General features: G+C 33.5%; 2 protein-coding genes across 3 annotated transcripts; one reads left to right on the top strand and one right to left on the bottom strand.

Moving 5' to 3' along the window:
* The first annotated feature begins 295 nt into the window (after positions 1-295).
* LOC140874347 (probable methyltransferase PMT2) lies at positions 296-3,071 on the top strand. 2 transcript variants are annotated; one of them, XM_073277633.1, is made up of 6 exons: positions 296-946; positions 1,284-1,494; positions 1,648-1,936; positions 2,118-2,485; positions 2,698-2,746; positions 2,852-3,071. In XM_073277633.1, the coding sequence occupies exons 1-6, from the start codon at positions 296-298 to the stop codon at positions 3,069-3,071; spliced, it is 1,788 nt and encodes a 595-aa protein (XP_073133734.1). The 2 variants fall into 2 exon arrangements, with proteins under 2 accessions (XP_073133734.1, XP_073133733.1); XM_073277632.1 differs by having other exon boundaries at positions 2,118-2,506; positions 2,668-2,746.
* A 14,697-nt stretch (positions 3,072-17,768) lies between these two features.
* LOC140875479 (uncharacterized) lies at positions 17,769-20,461 on the bottom strand. Its single transcript, XM_073279165.1, has 8 exons — positions 20,335-20,461; positions 20,142-20,234; positions 19,800-19,926; positions 19,626-19,703; positions 19,469-19,540; positions 18,877-18,948; positions 18,312-18,589; positions 17,769-18,199 (listed from the first exon to the last, which is right to left on the bottom strand). Exons 1-8 carry the CDS (start codon positions 20,411-20,413, stop codon positions 18,108-18,110), a joined length of 891 nt encoding a protein of 296 aa, XP_073135266.1. The 5' UTR covers positions 20,414-20,461; the 3' UTR covers positions 17,769-18,107.
* Positions 20,462-24,547: the final 4,086 nt, after the last annotated feature.

Here is a 24,547-nt window from a genome sequence, read left to right as displayed (position 1 = left end):
ACCATTTTGCTTTATTAAATAATAATAATAATAATAATATTTTTTTAGTATGAGAATGAGAATGAAAATTAAATTATTAGAAAACAAAATCATAGACCGGCTATACATTTGAAAAGTCGAGCAATAGAAGAAACATGGCCAAGTCTTGCAATAAATGCGCGGAAAAAAGAACAAACTGAAAACCGAAAAGGAAGAAAGGTCGGTCTATTTTCTAATCCTTCGTTGTCAGAGACCCACAAAACTGAAGTTTGATGCTTAATTTGTTTTCTGTTCATGTGTAAGAAATATATATATCATGGCAACAAAAGGGAATTCAGGAGAAAATAGAAACAGAAACTCTGTTTCTATCTTCATTGCAGCAGGTCTTTGTTTTTTTTTCTACGTGTTAGGAGCGTGGCAGCGAAGTGGATCGGTGAAGGGAGATAATATAGCCCTCGAAATCACCAAAAAAGCAGAGGAATGTGGCGGCATTGTGTCGAATCTCGAGTTCGAAACCCATCACGGTGAGGATGTCGGAAGATCAGGCGATCCAGTTTTGGACGTCAAAGAGTTTGAACCTTGTGATGATAAGTACACAGATCATACGCCTTGTCAAGAACAAGCGCGGGCCATGACATTTCCTCGAGAGAACATGAACTACAGGGAGAGGCATTGTCCATCGGAGGATGAGAAGTTGAGTTGCCTTGTTCCAGCGCCAAAAGGCTACGTCACGCCCTTTCGATGGCCTAAGAGTCGCGATTATGTGCCTTATGCGAACGCGCCTCATAAGAGTTTGACGGTTGAGAAGGCGGTGCAGAATTGGGTGCAATATGAAGGAAACGTGTTCAGGTTTCCAGGAGGTGGTACGCAGTTTCCTCATGGGGCGGATGCGTATATCGAGCAACTCGCTTCTGTGATCCCAATGGACAATGGAACAGTCAGAACTGCTCTTGATACTGGATGTGGGGTAAGTTCAGACCTATATTTGCACGAAGATTACGCTACATGAAGCCTAGATTGTGTCGCTGGCTATGTGCCTCAACTATTAAATTGTGTTGTTTGGGTTTTTACATAGATGTATTTGGGTTACTTTATTAGAGTGACTACAAATCCAACAGCCATGTGTGTATAGAAGGATGCAACAATCAAAAAAGCTAGTGGTAATATTGGATCTTGAATTTGATTATGTTAATTTATGCATGATCATAGAAGTGCTATAAAGTACCTCTTCCATCTGTAGATTGTTATCAGTGATGTGCGTTCATATGATATTTCTTCGTCAATCCAAATGTTTGGCTTCTCAGGTGGCAAGTTGGGGTGCCTATCTGTTCAAGAAAAACGTGATCACCATGTCATTTGCACCTAGAGACTCTCATGAGGCACAAGTTCAATTTGCTCTGGAAAGAGGCGTTCCTGCAATCATCGGCGTACTTGGAACTATAAAGCTTCCGTATCCTCCCAGGGCGTTTGATATGGCTCATTGTTCGCGTTGTTTGATACAATGGGGTGGTAATGGTGAGCGTAGCATATAGCAATGATCGTGTACGTTTTTATATGCTATATTATGCAGAGAAAAACTAAACCATAATCTCTGGTTCTAGCAACTAGTGAGCCTTTTAATCATATGAAGGCATATACTAATCGCAATGACAAACTTATAATTTGTAGAAGGCATATACTTGGAGGAAGTGGATCGAGTGCTTAGACCTGGAGGCTACTGGATACTCTCTGGTCCTCCTATCAACTGGAGAAATAATTACGAGGCGTGGGAACGCCCTAAAGAGGAACTTGAAGAAGAACAGAGAAAGATTGAAGAGATTGCCCAAATTCTCTGCTGGAAGAAGATTTATGAGAAGGATGAGATAGCTATATGGAGGAAAAGTATTAATGATCAGAAATGCAGTGAGCGAGATGATCGCGTCTCATTATGCAAATCATCATACGTGCATGATGTCTGGTACATATAATGCTCGAAATCTCTCTATTTGAATAGATCAAGTATGCCTTTCCCCTTCATCTAGATTTATGTAGTAAAATTTAGTGATTCCGCAAGTATATTATCAAGAATTCAAACATGTCGGACCAATATTGTTCGAACCATCTCAGGAATTCAATGAACTCACATTTGGTGCTAACAGGTACAAAAAAATGGAGGCATGTGTAACTCCTTACCCGGAGACCTCGAGTTCAGACGAAGTTGCTGGTGGAGAACTACAACCATTTCCAGAGAGACTTAAAACTGTTCCTCCAAGAGTAGGGGGTGGAAATATACCCGGAATATCTGCTGATGTCTTCCAAGAAGACGCGAAATTGTGGCAGAAACATGTGAACGCTTATAAGAGGACTAACAAGATTCTTGATTCGGGAAGATACAGGAATATCATGGACATGAATGCTGGTCTAGCAGGTTTTGCTGCGGCGCTTGAATCGTCTAAACTTTGGGTCATGAATGTCGTGCCAACAATAACTGAGAAAGACACACTTGGAGCTATTTATGAACGTGGATTGATTGGAATATACCATGATTGGTACGACGTTCATGCTATTCGCGATTTTTTTGGCCATTCATACTCATTAAGTTTTTTTTTTTTTTTTCCTCTGTTGATGATCTTGTGCCATTCTTTTTTTGATTTAGCATATATTTTTTGGCCCGAATAAAAGAAAACTGATGTTTTTGCAATGCTGGCGGGTGTGAAGCTTTCTCTACATATCCTAGGACATATGATCTAATTCATGCCAGTGGACTCTTCAGCTTGTACAAGGACCAGTAAGCATTTTGTTTTTTTAAAATATAATCTGTCACAGCTTCATTGGTTAAAAATATGAAATAATATTCTATGATTCTTTAAAACTTCAACTTGCACATCCACAGGTGCAAAATGGAAGACATTCTCTTAGAAATGGATAGAATTTTAAGGCCAGAAGGCGCGATTATAATCCGAGACAATGCTGATGTTCTGATCAGAATCAAGAAAATCGTGTCGGGTATGAGATGGAAAACGAAAATGGTAGATAATGAAGATGGCCCTTTAATCTCGGAGAAGATACTATTTGCTGTGAAACGATACTGGGTTGCTGGAGGAGACAATTAACATCATCCTAAGGCATGCACGCAACTGGAATCGAATTGAAGACACAAGAAACGAAGATTTAATTTTATATATATAATGAAGTTTCTACAAGAAGCTAGCAGCTATAAGTTTTGTAGCAATCCATCCAAGCACAATCTTATAAAAGTGTTTATCCACTTTCTCTTTAAAAGAAAAATGTAGCTAAATCTTTTATTACTTGTTTATGAGTCCGTATATATGAAACAGCACGTACGCTAATTATAGAGACAAAAACGAATAAATTTACAAATAATTTAGATAGGTACGTTGGATATGTATATATATCGGCCAAGTTTCTAATTACCTTGAGCATTGGCAGCTGCAACCCTGGCCCTGTGACGGCGTATAGCAAATATTCCGCCGCCGATCCCGACAACACCCGATGCTGAAACCGAGCTCCCCAGTATTAGAGGCGTTCTAATTTTCCTTCTTCTGTACGTTGTTGGTATATATTCATTATAACCAGAGCCTGGATAATTAGGTTGTGGGATTGTCGTCGTCGTTGGTGTCGGAACAGCCGTGTTTATGCCGGATGGGCACGAATTCGATGTGTATAAGCCGTAATTACCATATAGGCTGCCATTACATATATATAGTATGCGGGGTAATTATATACGTTAACTCTCACGACTATGAAAAATAGTCATGAACCAGTAAATACATTAATCTACAAATTTATTTTTTTTAATCTCAGTATGTATATATATACACTCTCCTAAAATGCAAAGTAAGGTTCTGATGGCGTTACCTTAATTTTAAGTTCGTATTGCATGCTATTGAATCAGGTACTTGTCCAGTGAATAGATTGTATGCCAAGTTCCTATAATAAAAATTATAGAGAATAATAATAAAAATAATAATAAAGTACAAAAAAAATTATGATATATATATATAATAGATACGATTGCTTGAAATTTTCGAATTAATGATCGATCGATCAATCACTGATATTGAATCGATATATATATTCTCAACAACAACATTGGTGTACATAAATACACAATATAAGACTAAGAGCTCTTCCCATATACAAAATATTCATTATACTATGTAATATATATTAATATTCTCTCAAAATTATATGTGACTAATGTGAGTCGATGGATCATTAAATGAGCTAGCTAGCTAGTGCATAGAATTTTTGAGGTCGTGGATCGTAATTAACAAATAATATTGTTGTTTTTATATAATGTTGATAAAAAAAAAATTGATGATAATCTGATATATATGTATGTGTTTAATTATCGTGTCACAATATCCCAAATGAAAAGGTGAGAATTAATAACATTTTTGGAGTTGAGGTATATATATATAATATAGCTCACAGTGTTTGGAGGCTTGGGAAGTCGCCAAGGAATGAAGGAATGGTTCCATAGAGGCTATTGTGCTGTAAATCTCTGCAATTAATGAATAATAATAATAATAATAATAAATATTAACAATTAAATTATATATATGAAGTTTGGTAACAATTAATATAATTTAATTTTGTTACATGGATTGAAGAGCATCCATCATACTGAAGTCAGGAAGTATCCCATACAGCAATCTGCTCCCTAGATTCCTGCATGCAGTTAAATTCATATATATATATATAACTAATTAAATTAGCTGTGAAAATTATATATATATGTTTTCTAGTGATCATCTTACAGCGCAATTACACGCGGTCGGGGATCGGAATTGCACTCTATCCATGACCATACTGGTGGAAGGCAGGGATCCAGGTTAGATTCCTGAAGCAACGGGTATCGGAGGCATAATCTGCCCAATCCCGTCACTATATATATATATATTACAAGAATATTATATATAATATGATCATGAGATTATTAAAAAATCGATGTATATATTTACGTACCAAAAATACATCTATTTGTAATTCTTGATCTAATTAACACTAACCGTCGGCGAAATTAGTTTTGCCGCTGTAAGTAGTAGTAGTAGTAGTACTGGTTGCACGAGAAACAGCTCCCACAGATGTAATGCTCGACGCCGAAAAAGTAGTAAAAGTTTCCCCATTTTTCTTCTGCGAAATCTTCCATCTTCCTAATAATTTATTTAATTAAATACAAAAAATATATATATAGATTCATAGAAAAAATATATATGAAAATGGCATGCACGCAGATTTTGAAGTAATCATGATGACCTGCTGCATCAACTGATATTGTTAGCAGAAGACATAAAAGTAATGCAGAGAAAAGAGAGGCGAGGTGGGTGGCCATGGCGGACATATGTTTACAAATGATCCATCGATAGAGGCAAATATATAATATAATATATATTCAGACAATTACTTACTAAAGTTTTATTCAGACAAATAAGGAAATATATAAATATATATATATATATATAGCAAGCAGCCCTTTTACCAGTAAGGGATAACGCTAGAAAAGCCAAAAACATATAAAGCTTCACCACTCGTAACTCTACTTATTTATTTTATAATAATAATAATATATATATATGAAGGCGTTGACATTCACATGTTTGACCAAACATGTTCCAGCGTGGATATTAATTTGATGGAATCCACGCGGCTGCCTCAAATGGTCAACTCCCGAGGTTTTTATATTTTTACATTTTACTTTAAACTGTGTACAAATATGTTAGTTCCTAATTAATAAAAGGATCGTAATAAATCAGATCAAATTAAGTGATAATTTTTTAGCATGTTCTCTTCGATCCCATTAGTGGAGTCAATAACAGAACGTTGATTCTAATTCTTTACGTATCGGTGTATGAAATTTTTAATTATGTTTATTTTTGTTGAATCAATTATAACTATAATTGTGTTCCGACGATCTAATTTAGTCATATATTGTCCTCAAAATGGTGTAGTGTAGGTAAATGATAAAATATCATAGTTCAATTTTTATAAAGTCTTTAAACATGCGTGAATGTCTAGTGATTTTTCTTTTCATTAATTTTGTTTTTGGAATTTGTGAAACGATCCTAACTCTATAATTAATAAATAAATATGCGATTTTTTTTTTCTAATTAAAAATATGTACATACATGCTCATACATATATGCACAGAATAAATAGATTTAAAAATAAATAACTTGAATAAAAATAATGCAACAAATCGAAAACTTAACATTTCATAATTTAAATATCTGAGTCATGCGTTAAATAAAATACTGACCAAAAGTGAAATAAATTAAAGTTTTGCATGCACTAAAAATTACTTAAATAAAATATCCCGAATCACAACCACTGAAAATAATTAAAATGTAACATGCTAAAAATTCGAGACATGCATAAAGACTCAGACAACGGTCACGGGGATCACTGCATGTCCGCTCATATGTCCTCGCCGCCGGTGGGTACTACGTCATCCTCTACGTACTCACCTGCACCATACCAGTGTAGTGAGCCTAGAGGCCCAACATGCTAACATAACAAGGGTTTAAAATAATTTAAATCACTTTAATACTAATACATAACATATACATGAATGGGCATGCTTAATATCATGACATAACATAACTTAAATTAACTTAAATAGCATAACATAAATAATACATACATTGTTGAGCAAAATATTTTCTAACATCGCATGGTTGTATCCATAGTGTAACCTTAAATCATACATTAAATACTGATCAGCGTGGAAACCAACGTACGTGGCGGTGACGAATCACCTCTTAAATTGGCAGTAAACTGCCCTTCAATAGTTCACATATGGGGACGAATCCCCCTCAAATTGTCACACTACTTCAACTTCCAACATAAAATATTTTCTTTTGCTCAACCTTAAACATTAAATCATGCATAAAATTATTTCATGAATGCATGCACTTAAATAAAATGTGTGTCCTTCATATATATTTAATTTAATTTCATACTAACATATAAATATAAAAAAATAACTTCCATGCATAAAAATAATTAAATATATATTCAGGACACATGCAATTTCTCATGGGTTGTACTGAACTGCTGGCCCTAAACTCTCAAGCCCATTTACTTAAATCTGGCTCATTAACACTGAGACTGGCTCATTAACATACTTAAGCCCAACATTACATTTCTAAGCCCAATTAATTAATTAAAGCCCATTAGCACATACTTGGCCCAATAACAACTTAATCTGGTCCAATGGGCCTAAAAGCCCAAAGACTGGCCCAATAATTTCCGTGGGCTCCAAAGCCCATAAAAATTATTGAACTAACTTAAAATAATTATTCAAGCTCATTAAAAAACTTAAATGTAGCCCATTAATTTAATTAATCTAATTAGCCCATTTAAAACACTTTAACTTAATAATTAACTTAAAAATAAAATACCCGAGCCCGACTAACTTAACCCGGACCCGGACCCACTAGACTTGACCAATGACTTACTGAAACCGACCCGGACCCATGACCCGACCCGGAAAGCACCTAGAACCCTAAAACCCGAAACCCTATTTCCCCTTGTGCTGCGGCCGTGAGCAGCCCTGAGCGGCTTTAAAAAAACTAACCGTGCCACCTGCTCCGGCCACCTTTGGCCGTGAAACTACCGCCCATACTTAGCCAACATCAAGACGGTTTTAACCCCATAAATTTTACCTCAAACGGATCTCTGTAGAGGGAGAACGAACCAAAACAATCTACCCCTAGTTTCTGCTCACGTGCAGAACGCGACCAGAGGCTTCAGGCCGTTCGGCCGCTCATCTCCAGCAACCACCGGCCGGAAATATTACCTGTAAAACCTTCCCCAAGGTCTTGGGGTTCTAACCCAATTGGAATCGCCCTCAAACTCGTCTTCAACAGTGCACACGAACCATTCTCCTAAAACCGCTCAAACTGCAACCTGTTGCACATCAGAAATAGATGGCTTCGGTTTCAGCCTGTTACACCCATAAAACCTGACCAATCTCGACCCTAGGGACCCTAACACACCCACCTAGACATGCACCAGCAGTTGGTCGTACCATGTTGGAAGAAAACGTGAGTCATGATCAAACAAATGCATAAACATGTCATGAACATCAAAACCGATCCTTAAATCTGAAAATTTGAAGAAAAATCGATGCTACACAATACACACTCTATAATATCTGATAGGTACGAAAATTTGGAAGAAAAACATGCCTTGCACCGTTGAATGGAAAGAAAAAGACGTATATGACGATTCCGGGATGACGGGACGATGATCAACCACCTTGGAAGCTTGAAAAAATCAATCTCCTATGGAGTTTTCTTGCTAGAACGATGAAGAAGATGATGGAGAAGTGGGATGGCGGCTGGAAGCTTCAAACGTACGGTTGGGGTTTGATTTTTGGGTGTTTTTGATTAATTAGAATATAGGGTAATTAAAATATTAATAAGGGTTTTAAATATACAATATATATATAACTTAAAAACTCTAAATAACAAGTAAAATCTGATACCAAAATTAAAATCCCGAAATAAATATTTAAGGGAATTTTAAAGATAGTAAAAAGTCATTATTTTGGCTAAATTTGAATAAAAATGGACCCTTAAAATTATATAAAATTAAATACTGATAATTTTGAGGAAATAAAACTCAAAATAATATTTTTGGGCTCTTAAAAGGCTCATGAAATAAATTGGATAGAAAGTTTTCATCTCGTCCGTCCACGGTCCCGTCTACGCGATAAAATAATTTAAATACTAAAAATAATAAAAATCTCAAATTATGGGTTAAATGCTTGAAAATAAATCTTAAAACATGCACAAATAATTCACATAAATATTTAACTCATATTCTAAAATTTTAAATAAATAAATTCCCTATTTATGCATGCGAATTTACGTATTAAAAATACCGGGTATTACAATTTGTCTAGAGATTTTTCTAAAACTTGTTCAATTGTCATTTTGGTCTCTTTTATTTTGGGGCCTTACCCAGGTTATAACAGCATATTTATAAAGATCATGAGAACGTGCATGCAACATAATCTCAAATAATCTCATCGATTATACACTGACAGCTTTTGTAACGCCCAGAAATTCGTCACGTAAATCCGCATGCATAACTAAGGGATTTTATAATTTTATAATAATGTGAAAATGTGTTAAATTGTTTTTATGAGTGATTATTTAAATTAATTGATTTATTTGCATGTTTTAAATATTATTTCGGCATTTAAATCTGTATGATGTGATTTATGAATTTATTTGAGAAAGTTTATTTTATGATCGCGTAGGCGGGACCGTGGACGGACGAGATGTTAGTTTTCACCCAAAATATTTTATGAGATTTTTAGGAGCCTTAAAATATTATTTTAAGGTAAGATTTTAAGAAAATTATGGTATTTATATATATGTATATTTATATGTCCGTTTTTACCCAAAATAAGTCATTTTAATGACTTTTATTAAGCTTTAAAAATCCAATTATTTATAATTTCGGGATTTACTTAGTTTTAGCAAATTAGAATGTATTTTTTTAAAAGTTTAAAATTTGAGTATTTAATTATCCTAATTATCTATTTATTTATTAAACCTAGATTATCTTAAAAATCTACCCTAATCCTCCTACCTCCATTCACGTTTTCTTGCTAGCCGCCTCCTCAATCTTCTCCCACTCCCTTCATCGTTCCTTCAACAGAAAACCCACCCCATAGCCGATCGTTAAAAGTTTTTAGAGTTTTTGGAAGATCCGTTCGTCCCGGCGAGCCCGATACGTGTCGTTTACGTCGTTTCGTCTAAATAATTCTCAAGGCACGTTTGATTTCCATTCTTGAACACCATTTAGATCATATACACTGATTTTAACATGAATGATTGTTGAATGCATGTGTTCTTCAGATTTGAATGAATTTTATCATAGTTCATGCATGTTCACGGTTTTGAGTATGTGACCCATTTTGTTTTGGCATCATGTCCAACCATGGTTGTTCGGGTCTGCTCCGCTGTCAGGGGTCTGAGTCGAGGTCCTTAGGGTTGATTTAGCAAGGTGGTTCAGACCTATAGGTGGCCGGGTAAGCTACTTGGCGTGGGGTGCGTACAAGGGAGACGCATGGTGATGATGCGTTTGGGTCTTCGTTCTGGTTCATGGTCGGATAAGGGATGGACTGAGGGCTAAGGGTTCGAGTTAGGGTCCTTAGGGGCTGGTCTAGAGGGTGGCTCGGTCTTGGAGAAGGCAAGAGAAGGGGCTGGGCGTGAGTCAAGCAGTAGGTGGTTAAGGGTTGATAGTAGCAAATCGCGGCAGCTTCGGGATTCCCGAATCGTGTGTCGCTAGGGCGGTGTAGGGATCGGTTCAAGGCGAGGCTTGGTTCGTTGGAACCGCCCAGACGTGGGCTACGTCTGGGCGGTGGAGCTCCGGCCATTCGGCGACCGGAGCTGGCCGGCAGCAGGCCTCAAAGCCTGCTGCTACACGGCCGTGACCTGCACAATTTTTGTGCAGGTCACGTTGGGTATTGGGGAAGTGAGCCGTGGGTTTGGGGTGTTCTAGGGCCGGGCTTGGGTCCTTGGATCCGGGTCCGGTTCGGGTCTAAATTTTAATGGGTCAAATTATTTTGGTTCGGGTCCGGATTATATTATTTGGGCTCGGTTATTTTTATTTTAATTAATTAAGAGTTTAAGTTAATAAATTATGGGTTGGGCTCGGTTAATTAATTAATTAGACTAATTTAATAGGCTTTAATAATTATTGAGGTGAGCCCACTAATTTGTCATGGACCGTGTGATCCATGAGAATTATTGGGTCAAGCTGTATCGGGTTTAATAATTTTATCGGTCTAATTTATAAGTGAATGGTTAGTTAATAATTTTATTAATTTAATTTTTAGTTAATTAGTTAATGAGCCTAAATTATGTTTTTTAGTGAGCCCATTAGTTTCTCATGGGCCTGGGGGCCCATGAAGCTTAATGGGCCAGGTCAGGTTGGGCTTTTTGGTTTTTGAGCCAGTCTAGGAATTTTTGAATTAAGTCTAGTGGTCAGCAGGTCGAACAAGTCCTTGGAAAAATAAATGTTCGTAAATATATATTTAATTCATGCATGCATTTTTATTAGATATATAAGTATTATTTTTAAGAAAATAAATTAAATATATATTTACGGACAAATTTTCATGAAAATAAAGAAATAATGAGAATTTTTATGTTCATGCATCATGTAACAATTTTTATGATAATTTTAAATGCATGTTAAGAAAAATATATTTTTATGGAAGTTGAAGTGAAGGTGGAAAGTGATGTGGTTGGAGGCCGGGATACCTGGGCCCGGTGACCTTCCTAATGATGTATAAGTATGATGAGCTTATGGATCCAGTTGAGAGGGCTGGTGAAGTGGCAGCACAGAGGTGAAAACCCCACCGCCTCGTACGTTGGTTTAAGATTGATCAATCGCTCAGTATGATGCCACCGACATGGATACGACCTGTTGAGAACTAAGAAATCATGATATGTTATTTTTACGAAAATTATAAAGTATGATGAATTATGTTATAGCATGATGATTTAGCAGTATGATTATTTATTTATGTTTATATGCATATAATTTTAAGATCATGCACGTATAATTATTATTCATGTATTTTATATTATGTGTGTTGTGTGTGGTTTCATTTTGTTATGTAAGGATAGAACGTGCTGAGCCTCTAGGCTCACTAGATTTAAATGGTGCAGGTGAGCAGAATGTTAATGAAGTTAATGTGTTCCCGACTGGCGGCGAGGGCGTATGAGTATCCAGGCGGCTAGAACCCGTGACCATTGTTCTAAGATGAATTTTATGTTGAGACTAGAACATTTATTTCCGCATATGTTTTATTATTATAGATTTTTCAGTATATGCATGAATTTTAGATTTAAGTATTTATTTTCTAAGTTTTCCTGAATTTTTGTGAAAGAAATATTATTTAGAAATTTTATTATGGCATTACTATAAATTATTATTTAATTAATTTTAAGTATTTAATTGCATGCGTGTATCTTTATTGTATTTTTTGTGTATTTTTATTTTAAATTAAGTAAAGTTATTTTTAAGTATGATGTATATATATATATGTATTGCATATATATTTTTATATTCATTATTTTATAATTAGAGATAGAAAAAAAAAATTCAGTTGTAGTTTTAGGATGTTTCAGCTTTTTAGACAAAATTATTTGCAAGGTAAATTTGAATTCTGTTAATTTATTGGACTTATTACCTAGGCTAAAATGATGGACCCAAAGACAATAATTTAGACAGGTGCAAAATGGAAGGCATCCTAGATCTTAGAAATATTGGATAGAATTTAATTAAGGCCGAGAGGCACAATTATATATTATCCGAGACAATGCTGATGTAATTTTGATCAGAATCAAGAATTAAAGTGTCCCTTTAGGTAGTGTTTGAGAGACCTTCTAAAAAGTACTTCTCAACTTTTCGTTAACAAAATTTTAAATTTTTGTTAACGAAAAAGCTGAGAAATACTTCTAAAAAAGTCTTCCAAACACTACCTTAATCTCGGAGAAGATACTATTTGCTGTGAAATGATACTGGGTCGCTGGAGGAGACAATTAACATCGATTATCGTATCCTAATTAATGCACGCATGCATGCAAAACTGGAATCGATCACCTCATCAAGTCTTAATTTCTTCACTTTTCCTTAAAAAACAAAAAAAAAATCTAACCTAATTAAATCTTTTATATTATAAGGATGAGTCCGTATATTATTTGAAACAGCTTTTTTTTAAATAGAGATTTAAAAAAAAAAACACACACACACACACACATGCACGGAGGAGAATTCATGAGATTTGGGTTGCTTCGTTCGTCATCGTGCGTTTAGTATCTCACGATTAATTTTAGCCTTTCTCGTAAAAAATGACTAAATTAATTAAATGACTAATTCATTATGAAATCGTATAATTACGTTGAATTTTTTTTAAAAAAATCATTTTGGTCCTCTTTTTACTCACATTAATTTAGTTTTAGCATTATGAATATGAACCTGATATATCTGCCTTGAATTAAATGTTAGTACAATAAAAATTCCAAATTGCTCTATCTTAATCATATTCTACGACGGAGAGAGTACGTAAGTTGTAAAACAACGAAACGTTGACTTTTGCTATTCTTTTAAAAAGACTTAGTTTTCTCAGTTATTCTTCAATTGTAGGAGACAAATGGGCCGATAACCGATGACAAGCCCATAACTATCTATTTGTGGACTCTTTTTCCGAAAACCAATTTAGCAATATAATCAACCGAGCTCGAGACAGGCCTCCATACCCAGTGCCGTATATGGGCCAATGATGAGCATATTGTTATTACTGGCGCTCAATATAATATCTAGCAATATAATCAACCGAGTTTAATAATAATATATATATTTTTCCAAAAAAAATAATAATATATATTATTATTAAAATACATAAATATTTTTAATTGATTTGAAAATAATGTTTTAAAATATTTTATAATACGGTATGCATGAATTACATGATTACATCTAACAATTTTTGGGAAAATGATATTTATAAGTTTTGAAAAGTAAAAAAAAAATTTATTTTGTAAAATCTCATGAGATCTTTTCATTTTTGCTAGAATTTCATTTAGTTATATCAAATCTCATTAAATTTTATCAAATATCAATCTCGTTTTAAAATTTCATCATGCTAGCTAGAACACTCAAAATGAGATATATAATTTCAAATCCCACAAAATTCTATGAAATCTATGGGATCAAACATACTGTCATGTTTTCAATAGTAAGAAGAATTGTTGACGGTAAAATTAAACGATCAACAGTTAAATACAAAAATGAGAAATCAAGAAAGTCGAAAAAGCTTATAAGTTGAACCATAAATTCTAATAAGATCAAAATTCCAATCAAAATGCTTTCAAGAGTATCCAAGTCGATGAAATAGGTAAGAATTTGATCAAGTTTTTTAAAATTTTCATTGGTGAATTAAAGTACATACTTTAATGATAAAATAGCATAAAAATAACTCAGATAAGTCATAAAACAACGATCCAAACTACATAAATAACGTATTACATCATTTATTCATTTATATATCGTTGAAAGAAAGAACACTAACTTAAAAATTTTAATTTCAAAGTAACGAAATAACATATACGGTGATTAAATATTTTATTAAAAGATCATTTAATAAATCTGTTATTATAAAATCAGCATATATATATATGGTAAGTAAAATCGTTTTCCAATTTAAAAAAAAAAAGAATACTTTGAACATAAATTAAAATTAAGATATTTCACAGGCCAAATCAGAAATATTTTTCACAAAATTAATCTACGAGACTAAGAAAAGTTTTTGTTTTATGAGATGGTTCGAGAGTTTTTTCATAAGATATTTAAAATTGATATATATCTTACACACACAGATTTAAATTAATATGGCACCAACATATAACTAATGGGCTAATTAGACGTTGGACGTGTACTCATTGGCATTTCCTCCGTACGAGTACCGAGATCTGGGTTGCTTTGTTCATAATTGAATCCTGAAAGTAATTTTAATTAAATTAATGTCACTAAAAACAAAATCATTATATACGTGAGAATTATGGCATTAATTAAGCAGTTTAATTATGGCGTAGGTTTACGCAAAACGTCAAAGTGTGACAGAACAGTAGAAAATATATACATGTGTTTTTTCAAGGCCTAACAATATTAAATTAAAAAAACTGGTGGAGATTTCCAAGTTTCTAACCTTGTGCATTGGCAGCGGCAACGGCAGCTGCAACCTTGGCCTTGTGACGGAATATAGCGAAAATCCCGACGGCGATCCCGATGACACACAACATTAAAACTGCGCTCCCTACTATCACAGGCGTTTTGCTCTTCCTTGTTCTGTTTGTTGCGGGCGTATATGCATAACCATCGCCTGAATAATCAGGTCGTGGGGTTGTCGGAACAGCAGTGTTCGGGCACGAATTCGATGCGTATAAGCCGTAATTACCATCTAGGCTGCCGTTATATATGTGGTACGTACATGCATAACTTAATTAACTCTCACGTACGCCATATGAAAAATAGTGAACCAGCTATACGTACGTACCTTAATTTTAACTTTGTATTGCATGCTATTGAATCCGGTACAAGTCCAGTGAAAAAATTGTAAGCCAAGTTCCTTTAATTTGATGAAGAATTATTATTCATGAGGTCGTACTCGTACGTGTTAGCAAATAATATACTATATTTTTAATAAATTAAAAAGTGAGATGAATAAATTAAATTTTGGAGTTGACTAGTAGGGTGTATATATCTCACAGTGCTTGGAGGTCTGGGAATTCGCCGAGGAATGAAGGAATGGCTCCAGAAAGGGCATTTTGCTGTAAATCTCTGCAATTAATGAAGGGATTAGGTGATATGTTAAAAAAAACAAGAATTAATCACGTAACAATTAAATTATATGAATCTTGGTAGCAATATAATTTTGTTACATGGATTGAAGAGCACCCATCATAGTGAAGTCAGGAAGTGTCCCATACAGCAATCTGCTCCCGAGATTCCTGCACTTTCATATATTTAATATATGTATATGAAACATATATAATCGTGAAAATGAAATCTGCAAATTAAATTAAACAGATGTACGTACGTCACGTACTTACAGCTCTATTATACGTGGTCGGGGATCGGAATTGCACTGTATCCATGACCAAACCGGTGGAAAACAGGGGTCGGGGTTATCTTCCTCCAGCAACGGATATTGGGTGTATAAATTTACCAATCCCATCACTGTTAGAAAAATAATGCATGAAATTAAGGAAGTACCGTTTGAAAAAAAATTATGTTTTTGTAGAAGTGATTAAAACACATGAAATTCATTTTTTTTAGTGATTGTAAAAACTCGCTAAATATAACCTCGACCAGTTTTTTTAAAAAAACACATAAAAGTGATTTTATTAAGTCAAAATCTAACGCAGTCATTTTTTTAGTGATTGCAAACACTCCCTAAATATACGGTTGGAGTACTTGCCGAAAATTTAAATATAAATCTCTATTTTAAATCAAGATAATCAAACTAAAACTATTTCAATCAAAATAAAACGTCAAAACTGGTTTTTTTTTTTTCAAGGAAAGAAAAGAAAACTCGCGTTAACTCTTAAATTTTGGTCCTACTTTTACTGTTGATTGGGCCATAAAATCCGATAGGGATTTTGTGCGACCTTTTGAGTTCGTCAGTCTTGTTAATTTTTTAAGTTTGATATTTTTTTAATAGTGTATTTTATAATTTCGGTTCATGTGATTTTACTTTAGGTAGCATTTCACTAGGATTATTTCCTATTAAATTGAAAATTCTCAAATTTGTTGTCATTTCATCGTAGTTAATTTACGATCTATTCAGCAACTTCTAATTAAAATTAGATACTCTGGTAAAAATCGGAACAAAAATAGCCCAAAGATAAAGTTAGAAAGGACCGATACGCAATTTTTATTAGTTCCAGAACCGAAAGAAAAAAAAAACATGTGAAGTTAGATGACCAATTTGACTTTTTTCCAAATTTTTTTAAAATAAAATTGAATATATCTTCAATTTATTTGACTCGAAATTAAAATGAAAGATCCGGTATTTCTTTTTAATTTGCTTTAATTCCAAATCCATGCACTTTAATTTCACCGTCGAATTCAATACATACATAGGTGCAACACTAACCATCAGCGGAATTAGTTTTGCCGGTGTACGTACTACTGGTACTTGCATGAGAAACAACTCCCATTTTTTGCAAACTCCATCTTCCTAATAATTTATGTATTTATATATAAATATATATATACCAAAAAAAATGCCGAATTTCGTAAAGATACACAGGAAATTAAAGAATTAAAGTAAAATGAAAATGTGACGCAGAAGTTGAAGCAATTAATTAATTACCTGCATGTGCTGATATTATTAGCAAAAGACTGATAAATAATGCAGAGAAAATAGAGGCCATGGAAGATTGGTACATACATGAATTTATTTACTTGGGAGAAATAAGTAATTAAAGAATATGGGAACGAGTTGGAATCCACGCCGCTGCCTCAGAATTGTCAACTATTTAGGTTTTTTAAATCATACATTTATATATTTTTTATATTTTTTGGAGCCATTCTTTCAACTATATATGTTGAATTATATATGACCGACGTATATGTCCGTGACCCGATTAACTTTATCGATGTAATTGTTATAATCAAACAAAAATTAATAGATTCCAGCTCTGATATTTGAAGATATAAATAAAATTTTATTTTAAATCGTAAACTGTTATTGCTTCAATTTAAATTTCAAAGTAATGAGAGAACGTATATATACGTACGGTGAATGACTATTTACTAAAAGATTATTTAATAATATATAATAAAATCAAGTTAGATGATGGTGAAGTAAAATCACTTCCAATAAAAACAATACTTATAAGAACATAAAAAGTCATACATTTCACTAATTAAATCGAAGATTTGTTTTACAAAATTAATCCGAGATGGTGTCATATAAGAGTTTTTGTGATGAAATTAATATTTATGTTATAAATATAAATTATAATGATCGGAAATTATTTCCCTGACCATTGCGGGATAACTAAAAAGCGTGCTTCCAATATTAAAATAAAATCTTTCCAAGAAAAACAGACATATATCTATACTATATATAAAGCAAGAGCGTGGTCTTTTGGTATATATCCTCACTTTTAATTTGTTATTTTTTTTAAAAAAAAACCCCACAAAATTATCAAATTGCACAAAAAAAAGAAATTTAAAATGTCAAATACTTGAAAATATAAATTTATATTATATACAAACAGAACATAATATTTGCATATAATTAACATTACACACGCAATACGTATTCGGTGCGACTAGTATATATTGAACTCTCTGAAGAAGTAGTTGATAACCTTTTAGGTACGTAATTCTCCTTTTTTTGCTGCAAAATCTAGCTAAAAATCTTTACTTGTGGGTGATCAGTTCATCCGTACATATATGAAAATATAGCTCTCAATAATCTATAATTAATAGAGACAAATTAAATAAATTTCTAGAAATTTCAATCTATCTTATTAAACAAACAGATTTAAAATATGACACCAACATATATATATATGTGTTGCTCATGGGCTTAGATTGGTTGGACGTGTATTCATTGGCACTTCCTCAGTAGGAATATTATTAAGCTTTGGGTTGCCTTGTTCATAATTCCCTCCTGAAATTAATTATATAAATTCAGTAAAATAAAATCATCATGTGTGTGTGTGTTTCAAGGCCTAGCTAAATTGAATTAAATAACTGATGGGGATTCCAAGTTTAATTCTCACCTTGTGCATTGGCAGCAGCAACAGCAGCTGCAACCTTTGCCTTGTGCCGGAATATAGCGAAAATCCCGACGGCGATCGCGATGACACCAGATATTGAAACTGCGCTCCCCACTATTACAGGCGTTTTGCTTTTCCTTGTTCTGTATGTTGTGGGCGTATATACATAACCACCACCTGAATAATCAGGGGTCGTCGTGGTCGTCGCGGTCGTCGGGACAGCCTTGTTTGTGCCCGATGGGCACGAATTCGATGCGTATAAGCCGTAATTACCATCTAGGCTGCCAATACAAATGTAGTATATATATGTATTATATGTGGTACATACATTAAATTAACTCTCGCGCCTATGAAAAAAAATCATATGTTACAAATTGGTTACAAATTGGGGTAACATTGTCTGTTACACTAATTACTTCTTGCCATATGTTTGGTGGAAAGAGAAAATAAACTTTGATGTAGCAGGGTAATAGACACATGTCAATAAGTGATAATTGATGTAAGTGTTCCATCAATTTATAATAGAAGATTTTCACCAAAGGTGAACTAATTATACGTAAGTACGTACCTTAATTTTAAGCCTGTGTTGCATGCTATTGAATTCGGTACAAGTCCAGTGAAAAAATTGTAAGCCAAGTTCCTTTTAAACAGAGAATGATCATACATGTGGTGAGCACGGATTAATTAAAAGAATAAAGAAAAGAAAAGATCGAAGAAGAAGATCAATAATATATATCATAATAGAGTGAATAGAATAATATATTTTTATCGTGTCCGAATCCTAATAAACTAAATGGAAAAATAAGTTTTTGGTCATGTAATTTTATCTCTTTTGAGTTTTGGTCCATTAACTTTTTCGATGTGGGTTTTGGTACACTAACTTTGCATTTTTTGTGTTTTTTGATCCAACTGCATATGTGTTAGCTTCTGATTGGTTCACGTCATCATTTTGGACCAATCAAAAGTTGACACGTATGCAATTGGACCAAAAAACACAGAAAATGCAAAGTTAGTGTACCAAAACCCACATCGAAAAAGTTAATGGACCAAAACCAAAACATGAACAAGTTAATGAACCAAAAAAATTATTTTCCATTAACTAAATAGTGAGAAGCTAGGATAATTTTGGAGTTGACTAGGTAAATATATAGGTAGCTCACAGTGTTTGGAGGTTTGGGAATTCGCCAAGGAATGAAGGAATGGTTCCATAAATGATATTATGCTGCAAATCTCTGCAATCAATTAATGAAATATTAGATCATATATGATGTTCATTAATAATGTAAAAATTAAATGACGGTGACAACATTTTCTTACATGGATTCAAGAGCGTCCATCATACTGAAGTCAGGAAGTGCGTCGTCAAGTGCAATCAGCGATCTGCTCCCAAGATTCCTGCATTTTCATATACATTACATTTTGTGTTAGTTAATATATATATAACTCAAGAAATTAAAATGAAATCCGCATGAAACAGATGATGGATCTTACAGCGCTATTATGCGCGGTCGGGGATCGGAATTGCACTCTATCCATGACCACACTGGTGGAAAGCAGGGGTCCTCGTTAGCTTCCTCCAGCAATGGAAATCCGGCGACTAAATTTGCCAATCCAATCACTGTCGTTAAAGAATTAATGCATGAAAATTCAATATACATACATGAGATATGGATCGAGTTACCTAAAAAAATCTTTATTTTAAATCAACATATATAATCAAACAAAAATTATAAGAATATTGCATATATTCTTAGATCTAATATTAGATCCAAATTAAATTCCTTCAACATTGAATTAAATGCAAATATATATAGGTGCAAGTGCAACACTGACCGTCTGTGTAATTAGTTTTGCCGGTGTAAGTACCACTGGTTGCGTGAGTAACAACTCCCACTTTGACGCTATTCTTCTCCGAACTCCATCTTCCTATAAATATATATATACCCAAAAAATAAAAATAAAAATGGTCGATCGAATTTCGAAAAGATACACATGCAGCAGAAAGTTGAAATAATAGATGAATTACCTGCATGAGCTGATATTATTAGCAAAAAGCTGACAATTAATGAAGAGAAAAGAGAGGCCATGGCAGAAAATTGGTACATACACGAACACTTGAGAGAAATATTAAGTAAAGAAATATGAACGCGTTGACTCGACGTTACCTGTTCCGAGTTGGGTATTTGATGGAATCCACGCGGTTGCCCCAGATTGTCAACTCTTTAGGTCTTTTAATATCATACATTTTTATATTTTATTATAATAGAATATCTTTCACCGTATGATTTTATAATTTTGATAAGTTATCGTGCGATAGATCAGTAGTCTCTTTTTTTAATTTTTTGGAAAGTGATTGATTGATCAGTCATTTAGATTTAAACGTTTTTTCTTAAATGATCAGCTTGCGAGTATATATATATATATATTAGCTGTGTGTTTGATCCTTGCACAGTAGAAAATTCGGGTTCCAAGTAATAATAATTAGCTACCCCGGCCCTTTTTTAGTGTGATATATCTCGTTTTGTTTTTCATGTGTTTACAATTTAATATGTTTTTGTAATTAAATCTGAGATACCAGCTAACCATGCATATATATATAATATAATGTAAATGAGGTTTTACCATCAACGGTGACTTTAAATTCATGGAGCTACAATGTCATAATTTCAGTTGACATTTTTATTTGACAAAGTCTAACTTACGAAGGAGCTAGAGTACAGCATAACGGCAGTTAAAAATAAAATCAAACTCGGATCTCGTTAAAAACTGCCAACTTGTCGGGAGACCTTTTTTTCACCTTATTTATCATGGCGAATTTTAAAATTTGATCTATAATATCTCTGTAAATATTTAATTACTACAAAAATTATTTGTAATCAGGGGCGGATCTACGTAAGAAAAATTTTAAAATTTTTTAGTATTACATATGAATATTTTTATAAAGTGCGTATATTTATTTTAATAACTATCTAATTCAACAATTACTTATTTAGCCTATATGGCTTGCAAACTAGTTCTATTTTGGAAATGGGCCACAGTTCGAAACCTCCTTCTCCCAAATTTTACGTCTTCGATCTGCCCCTGTTTATAATCCATCCAGTGTTTGCAAATCTTAAAAAAATTAATTAAGGAATTCTCTATATGAAATTTTGAAAAATTCGTATATATTAATCATTTTTTAAAACATTTTCGGACACTAGATAAGTGACAAGTCCCGCTGACCGCTTATTTCGATATTAAAAATAATTACTGGCAAACGTACCAGGTCAAGTTATAATAAGTGGACAAAGAGTCCAAGTATCGATCCCACAGGGACTGTTGTCCATTCTCAATAATTAATTATTTAAGTTAATCTAGACAAAAATAATAAATAGGAGGCAATAAATTAAATAAAAAATTTTATTATTAAAAATAATAAGAAATAAAATAGCTGAAAGATAAATTTAATTAAATTGAGACAACCAAAACACACGAAGGTACCGAACAATTTATGCAATTAAGTGGCAAATCTAAGATCCAGATTTAATCTTAAATCACGGCGAATTATCCTATCTTGTTTAACAGTCTATTTCTAGAACAGTTAAACCTATTTAAATATTGACGGATCAATCTTTAATAATTCAAATCAAATTCAAATGCATTTGGAATTATGAGAATTCAGTTTTCACCTAAAGCCGCATACTGAAACCGAATATTATTTCTAGTCGGTTTAACCATATGTCAATTATTGGAGTGATCAAAATCAATTCCTAACCTTTCAACTCAGAATCAATTAACAAGCAAGCAAACAATTGATCAGATCATTCACAAGAAAAATATAAATCCAACAATCAATAATTAAATATAAATCAATAATTAAATATAAATAAAAAATCCCAAATCAAAATCCAAATATTCAACATAAAATTGTTCGGCTCAATCACGGCGTCTTGGTTGAAGAAAAACTACTCAAATAACGAAAACAATATTCAAAAAAAGTTTAATAATATAAAAAAGAAAGGAAGAAAAACTCGAATGGAGCGTTCTTCAATCTCCAAGCCTCCAAGCCGCCGCCTCTCTGATGCGATTCGAACCCCCATAATCTGATATTTTATCTCTTATTTATATGTCTTTTGAAAGCCCATAAAATAAAGCCCGAAAAGTTAAGAATTTTAATTTCCGAAATTTATTTTTTTGATTCTGCGACATGCACGAACCCTGGATAGGGGTCCGTGTCTAGGTCTGTGCATTAAACTAGAAACGCCGAATTTTTTACGAAGCTGCACGGACCCTTATCCGGACCCATGCACGGGGTCCGTGCATACATCCTTGTCTGCGTGAAGTTTTCTTGAAAAAATCATATCTCAAGTTCTAGCCGTCGGATCGAGACGAAATTTGGACAGCAACTTTAAAACATCTTGAACTTAATTTTGAACGGTGAAGATCGGATTTGAATCTTTCTAAAATAAAATATGATTTTTGTATCATGGCTGCTCCGTAATTCACTTTTCAAAAAAAAAAAACAATTTTCCTACAATATTAACCCGGAGAGTAAAATACACACACATGAACTAAAACACATTAAAACACATATAAAAACAATATGAATGCACATAAAATAGACATAAAAATATCACAAACTAATGCATACAAAATGCACTTATCAACACCCCCATACTTAACTCTTGCTCGCCCTCGAGTAAGACATGCAAAAACAATATGCAAACAAAAATATAAGTGAGGACGAATCATGAATGTGCACAGCTTCCGAGAAGTTCAATCACAAAAACAAAATCACCTACATGCTCTCAACTTTTCATAATACACCTTCGGTTTAACGTGAACGTGTGTGTGTGAAATGTCATTCCAGATTCATACAACTTAGACCGAATTCGTCTCAAATCTGCTTAGCGACCTATGACAAGTCAGTGCAAATTTCACTCTTCAGGTGTTCATTTCTTCCAACGACTTCTAGACTAAACCCACCTCCCTTGAGATAATGAATTACACACCTCCGAATTTTTCACCCGGTATTGATTTTGCCCCAATAATTACCCGATGACTTAGCTATAACTGGCTAGGATACAAAAAATCTTTCTCTTTTTTTTTTTCCTAATCCCCTCGTCTATAGTCCGGATGGAGCATCAACCCCATTTTACCCGCTAACTTAGCTATGGAACAATGATTAGGATTTCAATCATTGTCCAAGCCCGGATGAAGTTGTAAATTTTTTAATTTTTTTTTTCTCTATGTGCGCCCAAGATCATAAGTGTAAACTAGAGTCTCATCAAAATTCATAGAACACAATCAAGATCCACAAACAACCTATTGCCGTGCAATGGTCAAACAGACAGAACCTTCATCAAATCTTTCGTTATACTCCACTGATCTACATAAGTGCTTATAAATATTCACAGTTCAACCTACAGTTTTTCATGTCCAGTCAAGAGCAAATTTTTTCAAAAATCCATTTTTTTTCAAATAAACTTCATCATCATAAGCTACCATGACTCATCCTACTCATGCAAGACAACACAAACAACAACAAAATGATATGCATGATTACGAACCAAACACAAAAACTAAACCAAATGAATGCAAACAGAATGAACACAAAAGATAATAACCAATGCAATAAACTAGTCTAACCCCCCCATACTTATCCAATGCATTGCCCTCAATGCTTCAGAAAAATGAACAGAATGCATACTGACCGGTTATTTCGGTATGAATAAATTTTACTGGCAAGCGAACCAGGTCAAAGTATAATAAAGTGGACAAAGATCCAGATGTCGAACCCACAGGGACTGTAAAAATATGATTACCAAAATCTATTTATTTTTACTTAATCTAGACTAATAAAAAAATGATTTCAGATTTTAAACTAATGAATAAAATTGCAAATAAAATTAAATTAAATAAAAACGCAGCAGAAAACTTTGGATTACTTAAAATTTGGGAAAAGTTCGATCAAAGACACACGTAGGTACCAGACAATTCATGCAACAAGTAATCGATATATCAGACTTAATCTTAATTTATGGAAATTTTCCTAATTTATTCGAATGTCTATTTCTAGAACAATCAAACCTATTCAAATATTGATGAACTAATCTTTCGTAATTCTAATCAAATTTGAATGCATAAATCACCGTGAAAATTCAGTAGACACCTAAACCGCATAATGAAACCGAATTCTATTTCTAGTCAGCTTTACACTATGTTGAAAATCAAAGTGATCGAATTCGAGTCCTCCTCTG

Source organism: Henckelia pumila, chromosome 1, assembly GCF_033568475.1.
Source record: "Henckelia pumila isolate YLH828 chromosome 1, ASM3356847v2, whole genome shotgun sequence".
Taxonomy (NCBI): Eukaryota; Viridiplantae; Streptophyta; class Magnoliopsida; order Lamiales; family Gesneriaceae; genus Henckelia; species Henckelia pumila.
This window is presented reverse-complemented; position numbering and strand designations above follow the sequence as displayed.

What these genes read in the sequence shown, in the direction of transcription:
- LOC140874347 (XM_073277632.1), top strand. Translation starts at nt 296, where the DNA reads ATGGCAACAAAAGGGAATTCAGGAGAAAATAGAAACAGAAACTCTGTT. An exon ending in GATTGGAATATACCATGATT is followed by an intron (nt 2,507 to 2,667) that starts GGTACGACGTTC and finishes GCAATGCTGGCG; the next exon opens with GGTGTGAAGCTTTCTCTACA. An exon ending in TTCAGCTTGTACAAGGACCA is followed by an intron (nt 2,747 to 2,851) that starts GTAAGCATTTTG and finishes GCACATCCACAG; the next exon opens with GTGCAAAATGGAAGACATTC.
- LOC140875479 (XM_073279165.1), bottom strand. Translation starts at nt 20,413, where the DNA reads ATGTACCAATTTTCTGCCATGGCCTCTCTTTTCTCTTCATTAATTGTC. An exon ending in ATGGACGCTCTTGAATCCAT is followed by an intron (nt 19,541 to 19,625) that starts GTAAGAAAATGT and finishes AATTGATTGCAG; the next exon opens with AGATTTGCAGCATAATATCA. An exon ending in TTCCCAAACCTCCAAACACT is followed by an intron (nt 18,949 to 19,468) that starts GTGAGCTACCTA and finishes TCTGTTTAAAAG; the next exon opens with GAACTTGGCTTACAATTTTT.